The sequence below is a fragment of the Alosa alosa genome, chromosome 20, assembly GCF_017589495.1.
Source record: "Alosa alosa isolate M-15738 ecotype Scorff River chromosome 20, AALO_Geno_1.1, whole genome shotgun sequence".
NCBI classification, from domain to species: domain Eukaryota; kingdom Metazoa; phylum Chordata; class Actinopteri; order Clupeiformes; family Clupeidae; genus Alosa; species Alosa alosa.
The window spans coordinates 15,848,034-15,860,874 of NC_063208.1; the positions used below are offsets into that span (position 1 = coordinate 15,848,034).

General features: G+C 47.6%; 1 protein-coding gene across 13 annotated transcripts in view; it reads right to left on the reverse strand.

The window, feature by feature from the left end:
- Positions 1-12,841, reverse strand: part of trioa (trio Rho guanine nucleotide exchange factor a) — a 113,194-nt gene that overhangs the window by 3,633 nt on the left and 96,720 nt on the right. For 11 of the 13 annotated variants that reach the window (XM_048230318.1, XM_048230313.1, XM_048230319.1 and 8 more), the window contains 20 exons: positions 9,903-9,998; positions 9,479-9,627; positions 8,811-8,877; positions 8,533-8,636; positions 8,018-8,087; positions 7,639-7,728; positions 7,404-7,496; positions 7,182-7,232; positions 7,003-7,080; positions 6,492-6,683; positions 6,064-6,244; positions 4,401-5,269; positions 3,045-3,292; positions 2,258-2,396; positions 1,864-1,891; positions 1,559-1,721; positions 1,261-1,382; positions 1,048-1,126; positions 653-853; positions 35-173 (listed from right to left, as the gene is read on the reverse strand). In XM_048230318.1, coding sequence (XP_048086275.1) covers positions 35-173; positions 653-853; positions 1,048-1,126; positions 1,261-1,382; positions 1,559-1,721; positions 1,864-1,891; positions 2,258-2,396; positions 3,045-3,292; positions 4,401-5,269; positions 6,064-6,244; positions 6,492-6,683; positions 7,003-7,080; positions 7,182-7,232; positions 7,404-7,496; positions 7,639-7,728; positions 8,018-8,087; positions 8,533-8,636; positions 8,811-8,877; positions 9,479-9,627; positions 9,903-9,998 — 3,159 coding nt within the window. Of the gene's footprint in view, positions 1-34; positions 174-652; positions 854-1,047; positions 1,127-1,260; positions 1,383-1,558; positions 1,722-1,863; positions 1,892-2,257; positions 2,397-3,044; positions 3,293-4,400; positions 5,270-6,063; positions 6,245-6,491; positions 6,684-7,002; positions 7,081-7,181; positions 7,233-7,403; positions 7,497-7,638; positions 7,729-8,017; positions 8,088-8,532; positions 8,637-8,810; positions 8,878-9,478; positions 9,628-9,902; positions 9,999-12,841 lie in introns of those variants that run through there. The other 2 variants (XM_048230314.1, XM_048230322.1) reach the window with 2 other exon arrangements.

The following is a 12,841-nucleotide window of genomic DNA, read 5'->3' on the forward strand; positions in this document are numbered from 1 at the left end:
TATCTATGACCCTAAGTCCAATATCTTTGCTCACCTTCAAATCCAGGTGGGCTATCCTGCAGTTGTGCAGGTAGTGTAAAGCTTCTAGAATGTCCCGTAGGTAGAAGGCCACCTTCTCTTCCGTGAGGTTCCCCCAGCTCACGATGTAGTCAAGGAGACGCCCTTGATCGGCCCTGCACAAAGATAACCAATGTTTATAAACATGGACCTGCATTTATAAACATAAACCTGCATTTATAAACATAGACCTGGAGGCAATCATGTGTGTCTCTGTGTGTCTATGTGAGTGTGAGAGAGAGAAAGTGTGAAAGAGAAAGAGAGAGAGAGAGAGAGAGAGAGAGAGAGAGAGAGAGAGAGAGAGAGTGTGAGAGAGAGTGCATATTAAAGAGTTCTAGGGATGTGCAAAACACAGTTGTTGTTTATATTCATGTAATATTACCTGACCCAAAGTGAAATCACTGTTTATAAACATAGATTTGGTTACAGCATGTGATATCAGCGTGTGTGTGTGTGTGTGTGTGTGTTCAAGTCTGTCTTGTCTGTGTGTGTGTGTGTGTACAAGTCTGTCTTGTCTGTGTGTGTGTGTGTGTGTGTGTGTGTGTGTGTGTGTGTGTGTGTGTGTGTGTTTCACCCATACTGCTCGGACACTCACATCTCCAGGACTAGTGCGTAGCTGCTGGAGGTCTCGTAGGTGTCCAGCAGGCAGACGATGTGGGGGTGCTGGAGACGCTGCAGGGCACTCAGCTCCTGGGTCACCTGGTCACGCTTCATCAGCTTCTTGTTGACCAGCTTGACTGCCACGGTGCGCTTGGAGCCGCGCTGGTCACAGCGCTTGACCACGGCAAAGCGCCCCCTGGAGGTAAAACATATGCCATGTGAAAATTTGGACCACTTAACCAGTTAGGCAACAGGTAATACATACATTTGTTTCAGGAAATATACTTTGTAAATACACCAGTTTGAAACACATGCTTTAATCGTTGAAAGCCTAGTAGCCCAATCCTCTTGTGATTTCACTGGAGGTTATAGAGGAAGGTGACCCTTTACCTCCCAAGTTCTGCCACCTCAGTGAAAGTGGACTCGTAGTTGTCCTTCCACAGGACCCTTAGTCCATCACTGGTCGTCCCTGTGAAAAAAAAGACTGAGGTCAGATATGCTTTTTACATGGGACATCTAGATATGTGCACTTAGATGTGTTTGTGTGTGTGTGTGTGTGTGTCTGTGTGTCTGTGTGTGTCTAAAGACATATAGCATTCTCACCTAGTACTCGTAGGCTGGCCGATGAGGTCACGCTGCCTAGGTCGTTAGTGGCGATGCAGGTGTAGACACCATCATCGTCCGCAGCAACGCCCACAATACGCAGTGTGGCTTCACCGGTGTCACTGAATTGAGAGAGAAGAAAGGAGTTTAGGAGAGAGAAACAAACAAACAAACAAACAAACAAACAAACAAGGCATGGCACTGAACTGTATATATATACACATTCTCTGCTCGAGCCAACCAGCCAACCTTTGGATGTGTTGCAATGAGTAACTGGACCAATTTCTTGACAGTGTACCTGTAGGCAATGCTGAAGTGGCCGTTGTTGGTAAGTGTGTTTTGGTCCGGTCCCTTCCAGGTGACTGTGGCTTTGGGCCGGCCGCACACCTTACACCTGAGCGTCACACACTCGCCTTTGTCACAGGTGACGTCGCTCAGAGGCACTAGGAACTCTGGTGGAACTACAGGGCAAGATCCAAAAAAGTGAATTGAATTGGTGAATTTTATTTCACCAATGTGGCTCTTTGAGAATGCTACTGGTCTATGGTAAACATCTGTACTTGTGAAGATGGAAAAACACTGGACAAAAGCATAAGAACTTACCATCGTAGATATAGTTTGGATTTAGAAGCTACAACAGAAAAAGACATGCAACAATGAATTAAATGTTCATCATATCTAAAAAAAGTGAAACAAGAAATATTACTGAGAAAAAAAAAGAGAAAAAAAATGGGAGAGCAGTGGGCTGCAGTGGGTCATGAGTAAATAAAATGTTTCAGGTGCTCTTCAAGGGAAATGGGCAGATAGGATTGAAGAGAATGAAGGTAGATCCCCAGGCACTCTGCTGATAAAAAGTCCTTTATTCAGCGGACACCTTCAATAAAGGACTTTTTATCAGCAGAGTGCCTTGGGATCTACCTTCATTTTCTTCAAGAAATATTACTGTTATATTAAGTGTAAATATTAATTTGAGCATAAGAGGAGAAGGGTGACTGACCTTTACAGAAACCTTGACTGGTAAGCCCTCTCTGGACTTCCTGTAGCCGTTTTCCAGCTTGCTGTCCTTCTTGCCTTCTTTCTCTCGTTTCTCCGACTTCTTGCGGATGCGGAGGGACGTGTGCCATGATGATGATTTCCTGTTGGAGGAGCAAGGACAGGTCACAAAGGTCAGTACAGTTACTGGGCAGCACGCTTTTGTTCAGTCACAGGACATCCTACGACACCGGTGAAATTTCTGAAACAGAAATTATTCAACACCTAGATCTATCTATGTTTCTTTCATTTACACTACACCCAGTTGAATTTTAGCTATACTAATATTACATTAGCTACTGATACAGTATTTCTTGATAAACTGTGCCTTTAACAACATCTGCAAATCAGAGCACATATGGTTGGCTACTCTAAATGTAATGCTACACTTCTACTGATACACCCACAACTGAAATACCATAATTTCCCAACTATTAGCCGCGGCTTATTCATTGATTTAGCAAAATGTCTTCAGCTATGAGGTTAAATACACGGAACCAGTTAATATGGTATTAATATGGTTTTGTTTCTTTTAACTTGCATAAAATACTGTCCTGCGGCTTATACACAATGCGGCTTATACACAGGAAATTGCTGTATGTACTCTTAAACTAATCTAAAAATATCAGAATGTGCAAAAACATCCTTAAAAGCTTGACCGAGATTCTTTTTATTTCCTTCAGAGCTTCTCTGTGTTGTGCATCAAATTCTTTCTCCTGTCTACCAAGTTGTGCAGCGCAACCAGTGCCTACTTGATGGTTCCCTCGGTGTTGTCGGGGGTGATGGTGGAGGTGTGGCCCAGCACGTGTCCGGGGATCCAGCCCTCGGCGGCGGGACACAGCTGGGTGGCGGCGCGGAACACTAAGAACATGTTCTGCTGGTTGCTGGCCAGGATCTGCACCACCTCGCCCTGGCTCACGCTGATCTCATCCTCTTTCAGAGCCACATAGTCCTGCGTCACTAGCATGGTGGAGATGTTGCTGCTGCTGCTGCTTTCACTCTGCACACACACACACACACACACACACACACACACGCACACACACGTGCACACACACACACACACACGTAAGTGCAACAGCTGGGGATGGAGGGTTGGTGCACATCATTTACTCAATGTCACATGCTAATTATTGTTTATTTCCCTAAACAAACATAAAATATATTCTATCATGGCATCATTGTACTACATGCCATATGCTATCCAATATACTAACTGCTATACATTACACCAAGGTCATGTTACAGTAGTTTGAGTAAACACAAACAAAGTCTAATCTAGTTCAGTGCATCACTCTTGAGACGGCATATTTATTAGTCAAAAGATGCCCCCGTCTACTGTGATCGGATGTTAGAGGACAAGTGGAAGAGAAACCCGGAAGTGCGGAGCCTGGGCCACCAGAGAGCGCGGTCTGAAGGATGCAGAGAGACAAGGAAGAAGAAGTAGAGACTGAGGAAGATGGAAAAACAGTCCGACGGCAAAACCCTGTCTTTTTTTATTTACCCATTTATAAAATCAACATCAGGCACCAGGTTTGTTTTCAAAAAGAGATCAAAAAAGATCACCACTCCGGATGGATCAAGTTAAGAGCATGTCGTGGTGCGCAGGCAGCGGGAGAAGACCCACGAGAGCAGAGCGGAGACAGAAGGGGCACTCTGCCTCAGGCCCCTCTACGGACAGGAAGGAGAGCTATCAGAGCAGAGTTTGGGAAGGAAGCGGTCGAGTCGGCGTGTCATCTGTGGAGGACGATCCTGAAGAGTTATGAGTGGGTTTTCGTCAGGCGTCCGCTGATACAGAGATGATGGATCACTAAACATTAGTAATGGTCAAGGTTTAATTGTGATTAGGTTCCCGTAACACACAGAACTATGTGTTAACGTGAGAGGCGTTAGTGGAAAAACTGGCACAGAGAGAAAGCAGACAGCCAGAAAAGGTCCTAAACCGTGTTAGTAGTCAGTAGAGATACCAGAGAAGGCAGGCAGAAGAGGCGGCGTTTCTCAAGTGCTTAGGCCTGGTAGTAGCAAGCAATCGTTTTGTTTTAGTAAAGCCCAGGCCTTTCAGTGGAGCAGGCCGCACCGAAGCCTTGGGCTCAAGTAGGGCTTCTTACCCCGTTGCTCTGGATGGAGTGCACGGACTGCTCGCTGGCCGAGGAGCAGGTGCTCATGCGGTCAGCATCCTTGCTGTGGGTGGAGTGCCGGTGGCTCTGGCTCTGGTTCTGGTTTTGGTTCGGCCGGCCCAGCGTGTCACAGGCCTCCGCGGGGAAGGTGAAGGAGCCGGGCCGGCTAGCGGGAGAGGCCGGGATGGAGCTCCAGAAGGAGCCCGTGGAGCTGCCGGCGCCGGGCGTGGCGGCCGCCTTCTGGACAGGGCTGCAGGGCGGGAGGCCGTCCTTCCCGAAGGAAGGGGAGGCCAGCTGGGGCGCCAATGGTGACAGGGCCCCTGGCCGGGGCTTAACCATCGCTATCGGACTCGTGGCAGTGCGAGGGGCCACGGGGACCACTGGGGGAGTTGGGGGAGGCTCGACCGGGACCTCCTTGGGGCCACTGTCGGGCCGTCGGGAGCGAGGACTGTCCTGCATCCTCGTCCGGACCTCGCGGCTGTGCTCTGGGTCAATGGCTGGGGCGGTGGAGGAGGATGGGGAGGAGAGCGTGGGGATACCCGCGGCGACGGGGCGTGAGGACGTACCTGATATTTTGTCGGGCCCGTCGGGGTCTCCTCCTCCGGGGCCCATGGCGGGGGAGTGGTGGCGAAGGGGCTGGGGGAGGCGCGACGGCTGGGGGATCCGCGAGGGCCGGGAGCGGGAGCCCGACCCGGCGGAGATGACCCCTCCTACGCCTGCCCCGCCGGCTCCGCCACAACCGGGGGCCATGCCCAGCCCACCGCTGCCCCCTGCCTGGCTGCTGTTGCTGCTGGGGCCACTAGGGCCGGGAGCTCCCCCTCCAATGTGGTTCCTCTGGTACTCTATGGGAGAGGTAAGCGCTGCAAGTGAGATAAACACAGAATGCCAGAGAGAGAGAAAGAGAGAAAGAGAGAAAGAGAGAGAGAGAGAGAGAGAGAGAGAGAGAGAAAGAGATTGAGGTAGCAGATAAGGAGGAAGAGGAGGAGGATCAGAGAAACGAAGGAAGTGGAGGCAGCGGAGATGAAAGAAAGAGGGCGAGCGTTGAAGGAGAGTGAGGGTTCAGGAAAAAGGGAGGGAAAAAAAGAGGGAGAAAAAGAAAGAAACCACTGAGAATGTGTCAGTGGCTTCCATCAGCAGCAGAGCAGGAATCATAGGCAAAGGTATGGCATAGGGGCAACTGAGGCTGGGTTTGAACCACATACGGAAGTCAGTTAATAGAGTTAGCACACAGTATGAAATATGAAACCTGCCAGTTAGTAGAGGTAAGTCGGAAATGTATTCAGATGACATTTCAAGAAAAAAATAAATACTTAATTCATCTAAATTGCGCTTCAACAACACTGAACATATACAATTTTAACAATGAATGATTTACTTTCAACAATTAAAAGATATTAAATAGATAATTAAATCCTCTTGTATAGAATCATTAACAATAACATTGTCTCAAGGCACTTTAGAGTGCTCAGGGCCCAAGTGTGCTGTGCTGTGCTGTGCTGTGCTGTGCTGTGCTGTGCTGTGCTGTGCTGTGCTGTGCTGTGCTGTGCTGTGCTGTGCTGTGCTGTGCTGTGCTGTGCTGTGCTGTGCTGTGCTGTGCTGTGCTGTGCTGTGCTGTGCTGTGCTGTGCTGTGCTTGGGGGCTGGCCGGCTGGTACCATTGAGGAAGTTGCGCTGGCTCTCCAGGATCTGACCGATCTGGAGGGACCAGACCTGCCTGACCCCTGGGTGAGACGAGTGCAGGATAAAGGACTCTGTGCTGCCGCTGGCTGTCCGTGAGGTCAGCACGAATTTGCAGGGGTCACCGTCCGTACTGTCCTCCAGGCCTAGACAGCTCACCTAAGGGAGGGAAGACAGAAGATGTTACATAATAATTCATAATTCAATAATAACCCATCGTCTCTCAGTCCTTCAGAATACAGATATGTAAAATATTTTTAAAATAGATTAATCACAATTCCTTGTGGGAACTTTCTCACTCATTTGTACACACATTTCACTGCTAATTCGAATAAGCACCTTCTGAAGGACCAACTGTGCTGCGGTGTCTAGTCTCTAGTGTGTGTGTGGTGTGGGAACCTTGTACCTTGATGCTGTTCTTGTAGAGGAAGCCGGGCATGGAGAAGCCCCTCTTCTTGTCCAGGGGCTCGCTGAAGATGACAATCTGCTCGAAGAGGAAGACCCTCCTCTCCCTCATCCGGGACAGGAGACCTCCGTCAGGGTCAGACACCAGGAACGTGTCCTGAAGGAGGAGACGGCCCTGGGCTACAATCTTCCCCTGAGAGGGAGGGAGGGAGGGAGGGAGGGAGGGAGAGGGAGAGGGAGAGGGAGAGGGAGAGGGAGAGGGAGGGAGAGGGAGAGGGAGAGGGAGAGGGAGAGGGAGAGAGGAGGGAGAGGGAGAGGGAGAGGGAGAGGGAGAGGGAGAGGGAGAGGGAGAGGGAGAGGGAGAGAGAGAGAGAGAGAGAGAGAGAGAGAGAGAGAGAGAGAGAGAGATTGATTCACCAAAATAAGAAAAATCTTGCTTTGCGGCAGAACATCTACAATATTGTGATTATGTAGTATTTTGGTTCCTTAGTAGTATTCAAGTAAATACATACGTCAAATCCTTGGAGTCGTCCAACATTCATCATATCATTGCATCTTTTTGGTACAATGCACATGACCTCTACTGCTTTCTGTAACACAAACACAGAACAGTGATAAGGATAACACACCGAGAGGATCCACACAAACCGTAGTGCAACTCATTATCAAAGATGTAATAAAAAGCACTAACCTCCAAATCCAGAGAGTCCATTCCAGCTTTTTTGGAGAACTTGAATATATCCTGCAGGGTGGACAAAACATCTCATTGGATACAATCTATATACACATACATGGTTGAGAACAGGATTAAGTAGTATGTAGAGGAATCAGATCTATAGATGTGTGTTCAAGATCAATATGGGCGAGTAGGCAGACACAACTGAAATTTGAATATGAGGAGTTTTTTTCCTACCTTCAACAGAAGCTGGTACTTCATAATTCTCTGCACAGGCTTGATGAGGAGGTCAGTGATCTGTAACCTGTGGCCCAAGCGCTGCTTCAGGTCCTTCAAAAGGTCAAAGGTCAAATGGTAGGGGTCAACATTTGGGTTTATGTTGGGTCAGCCAATGTAGAGAGGCTAAACAGAAACTCCATATTCATTCATTCACTCACTCACACAAACACAAGGAATCTAAGAGGGAATTTACCTCAAAGAAGGTGTCGATGTACTCAGAGACAATGTGCTCCGATTTGGGTTTGTTTTGGCAGTAGACAATGTACATGTGCAGTCTCCGCTCCTATAGTGGATAAAACAGATGCCTTGGATTAGCACATATGCCACACACACACACGCACACACACATGCCCACTCAGGAACCACAGAGGATCTGAGGCACAAAATGAACTACCCAGGATCCATCCCACTCACACAGAAGTGTTGAAACACAATCTGTTTTGTAAGCAGTGCTTGGCATTATGGGACTTAAAACCTTGACATTTCAGATATAATAGATGAGCATCACTGTGTGTGTGTGTGTGTGTGTGTGTGTGTGTGTGTGTGTGTGTGTGTGTTTGCGGGTAACTCACGTGTTTCACGAACAGAGAGCCCAGTCGGTCAGGGTCTTCAAGGCACTTCTCCAATTCTCCCAAAAAGAAGCTACATCGCAACACAGAAACGAAGGAAACATTTCCTTTAACAAGACAACCATATCAACAAAATACAGTTACTGTATTGTCTGACGAGAAAAGGCATCCTTGTGGAAAAAGGCATCCTTGTTACACTAAAGTCATTCATATTATATGAGTGACTCTACTAGTGGGATTCAAATAAACTTATGACTATTCTATTCCTATGCATCACACTCTTTCAATAGGAACACAGAGGGCTACTGGCTGCCCTGCTGGTGTGTGTGTGTGTGTGAAAATGACTCTTGACATTTAATGCTGCGAACAGGGTGAAGGCGAGGCTTATGAAACAGACATGTACAGTATGTGCTCCTTCCACCAGAGGCTGACTACAGTGGAATCGCCAGAAACGTCTGTCTGTCTGTCTGTGTGTGTGTGTAATGAGTATGAGAGGAGAGTGACTAAAGTGGCCTCACTCTTTGTGCCAGTCGTAGATCTGGTGGATGTTGCCGAAGACGATCTTGTCCTTCCCCTTCATGTCGTCAGGGACGCCGTCCTCCTTCATCCTGGCCATGTAGCCCTGTCAGCCACACATACACATTCACATGAGACTAGTTATGGAGGGTGAACACACACACACACACAGGCATGCAGGCACACACACAGACACACACACACGCATGCAGGCACACACACACACACACACGCAGACGCACACTCAGACACACACACACACGGACAGATCAATACCCACCTCCACAACTAAGCCCAGATCCCTCACATAGTCCCTCTCAGTCTCCACCAGCTCCATTAAGACATAACTGCAGGGGAGAGAGCACAAAGTCAACGTAAGCACGTATGGCAGAAGATTAAGATGGGACCAGGAGTGAACCGACAGCAACTATGAGAACATGATAATAACTAAACTAAACTAAATTTGGTCATGACAAAATAACAACTACATAAACCGTGCCAACGCATGTACATTTATCTGATACAAATTATAGAGGTCAAATATGTGGCCTTAACATGATAGGAGAGATGAAACAGACATGTACTGTATGACCTCCTTCCATCAGAGGCTGACTATAGTGGCATCGCAAGAAACAACCACGTTGAGTGTGTGTGTGTGTGTGTGATGAGTATGAGAGGAGAGTGACTAAAGTGGCCTTTAGTCACTCTCCTCTCATGCACTATCAAGAGTGTCAATATGAAGGACATGTGATGGTGGACAGTGGTACTGTGAACGTAAAGTTATAACGGTCAGGAGTGGGACAATAGAGGCAGGGGAATTCCAGATAGATAGAAGTCCTAGCGAAACAGAGGAAGAGTGGGAGGAAGAGGAAGACGGAGGGAGGAAGGGGTGGAGGTGGCGTGGGCGGTGGATGGTGCCTGAATGGCAGGGCGAGGCTGGCGACGTACTGGCGCTTCTTGAAGAAGCCAGTCTTGCGCTCCTCCATCTCGTCGATGGGGGAGGAGGAGGAGAGGAGCGAGTTGTCGGACGGGTTGAACGAGGGGCTGCTGCTGTCGCCCTGCTCCACTGACAGAGAGCTGGGCCGGTCCTCCAGAGCCTGGAGAGGGAGGAAGAGAGGGTGGATGAAAGAGAAGTCAGTGCTTGCGGTTAACACAGCAGGCATAGGCGTACACAGAAGTAGAGCGTGTTTGGATAATATGTACTACAGCAATTATGAGTGCACTGCTGGCCTTGTGACCAAAATCAAAAGACCAGAGCATGAACGCACGCACGCACGAACACACACCTTCATAACAAACTGCCACACCAAAACTGCCACCATACAACAGCATACATCTGTCGGTACATTAGGCGTTTCTGACTGATTCTTACCATCTTGCTCTTGACCAGCTCCTCGATGGCACTGACCAGTTCAGCAGCACTGGGAGTCTCCGAGCTGGAGGGACGCACGGACAGACGTGAGGATGTCTGAGTGACAGAGAGAGAGAGAGAGAGAGAGAGAGAGAGAGAGAGAGAGAGAGAGAGAGATGGACAGAGAGAAAAGAGAGAGGGAAAGCAAGACAAAGGAAGACATTCAGACAACATGCAAACATGGAGAGGAGAACATACAACGTTGGCATCTCATTCACTCTTATCTTGTCAACTAACTCATAAGCTATTCTGTTTAAGTCCATTACATAAATGATTTTATTTACCCATGTCAAACAAGCTATATAGTAGATTTAGGGGAATCTAGGTATGATTCTTAAGAATTTAAAATGTACTATTTTGAACCATAGGGGGGGACACAATCAATATTTGTTTCAATTACAATATTTCATGTTACTACTGTACACTTACATACTCACTTACAGAACACATCTACAACAATCAATAGCAGTCAAAATGACTGAGGATATCTGCACATTTAATGGACCGCGGAGAGGTGTACTGTCCGTTATGTCCTTCTGCGGGTCAAACAGCTACTGACAACATACAGACTGTCACAGAGTTGTCCATCACAAAGAGTGTAAAAGCTAGCAGAGACTCTCACCCTTGCTGTGCCTTCCAGACTTTCCAATTTAGGTCTGGCAGCGGCCTCTGGTGGGGTTAGCTTTTAGATGCCAATTAGACGCCCGTGAGGGGGGGTTATGGAGGGCAAGCACAGAGGGAGGGGGGTGATGGGGTGGGGGTATGGGGGGGCACGTTAGGGGGTGGTTGTTGGTGTGTGTGTGTGTGTGTGTGTGTGTGTGTGTGGGTTTCTTTGGGGGGGGGGTGTAAGATTCAGAGTCGTCAGGCACATGAACCCCCCTCCTCTGTTTTGTCAGTGTCACTGACGTGGACACGTGCAGTCACGACAGGTGTACACACACGCACGCACGCACCCACACACACACACACACGCACGCACGCACGCACGCACGGATGCACGTGGACACACCTCCCCTCTCTCTGTGCATGTGCCCCATTGCGCTCTGAAGCTATATTTTAGGATCGAGTCGGGAGGCTGTTTGAGGCACCAAACTCCAAGAAAAAAAAAAAAGGATTTTGACAAACCAGGTCTGAGTTTGGTCATTTTAAAAATCTGGAAATGTAGGTAGTGGGCAAGTCAAAATCCTTGGAGGTAAGTAGGTAACTAAGTAAAGTTTGAATGATACAAATGGGGACATGAGAGAACTGCTCACCACTGAGAAGGATAGAAACAAGATCAGAATATTTAAAAGCAATAAAGTAAAAAGAAAAGAAAACTTGTGAAAACTATTCATTCAAAGCAGGGGTTCTACATAATAAAGATTAACTAAGAAAAAGTAAACAGAACAAAATGGTCCTAAAAGTGACGGTCGACGAGTAGAGAATACGAATTCTAGTGGAGCAGGCAAAATTAATTTTAAGTGGGGGGAGGACTAAAGGGGTATGTAGAGGAGGGGGATCCGAAAAATTGGGAACCCGGGTTCTAGCATGGGAGGGGGGGTGCCGAACAGAAAGGGGGGAGCAAACTCTGGATGGAGGGAAGGAGAGCAGAAAAAAGGGGGAGGAGAGCGATTCAGATGGAGAGGTATGGAAACTGAGATAAAACAAAGACAGGACACAAATCAACGCTGTAATGCTTGAGTGGTTAACGAAGAAACAAAAAGTGCAGCCACGTGGCAAACAACAGAACGACAACACAAGAGAAAAACAACAAAGTAAATTAGTGTCACACAATCTGTACCTGTGCAGAGAAGTAAGGAGAGGGGTGGTGGGGGAGGGGGGGTGTGGTGCAAGCAAGAGTGTTTCTGGGGTGTGTGTGTGTGTGTGTGTGTGTGTGTGTGTGTGTGTGTGTATGTGAGAGAGAAACAGAGTGTTTCCTAGGTTACCCTATGCACTGCACTGCCAGAAGTGCGCTGGCTTTAAAAGACACTAGGGGGTGATTGGAGTGGAGTCTGTTTGAGGCATTTGCTGTGGAGCAGTACTCCTATTAGTGCTTCAGTGACATGCTCTGATAGCTTACTAATCAGGAACAGCTGCACAAACCTGCCACCTAGTGGTGAGTTTGGGTGACTACATTTTCTGTAGTGTGGGGATGGGTTTTCAGATCCCAAAAGATTTGACTATTGCACAAATCTGGCAGATTTGACTATCAAACACTCTAGGTTCAGGTTTGATTATCTGAATACTTCTTTCATTGATGCAGGATTTCAGCTATGCCAGGTTTACATCTTGCAATGCAGTGCATGGCGTAGAGAGCAGTCATGTAGGGCACATTTTTTCACAAGTGCAAACGGAAAAAAAAAAAATATAAATAAATAAATAAATAAATCAACCAATGAGAATTTCAACCAACAAAAAGCAAGAGATCATTCAAATCAAAACAGGATGTACCACAAAGTGACCCAAGAGGAGCTAAGGAGAATAGGAGTCTGATAACGCAGAAGCTCTTTCCTTAGGATGGGAGAGGGGCTTTGAGAATGAGATCAAATAAAAGGGGTTTGGGGGTCACTACTGCTACTGCACTAGAACTAGAATTAAAACTACTTGGCTAAACGACTTGTTAGGGAGGGCATGTGCCAATGAGCCAGTGCTTAAGAAAAAGGTGAATTACTAGAGTTAACATCGGGCAATTTGGCCTGTTTAAGGAAATGAGGAATGCTTTGACCACGTGCGACAACAGGTATTTACAGTTGTGTATTTTGTGCTAAAAGGTCAGATACTTTTTTTCCACCACCTCTAAATTCAAACCCTTCTTAATCCAATCACCCCTCAAATCCCGCTACCTCCAATGGCCACCAACTCTAACCAACCCCGTCCCACCCCACCACACTGCATCACCCACATCACCCAACCCCGTCCCG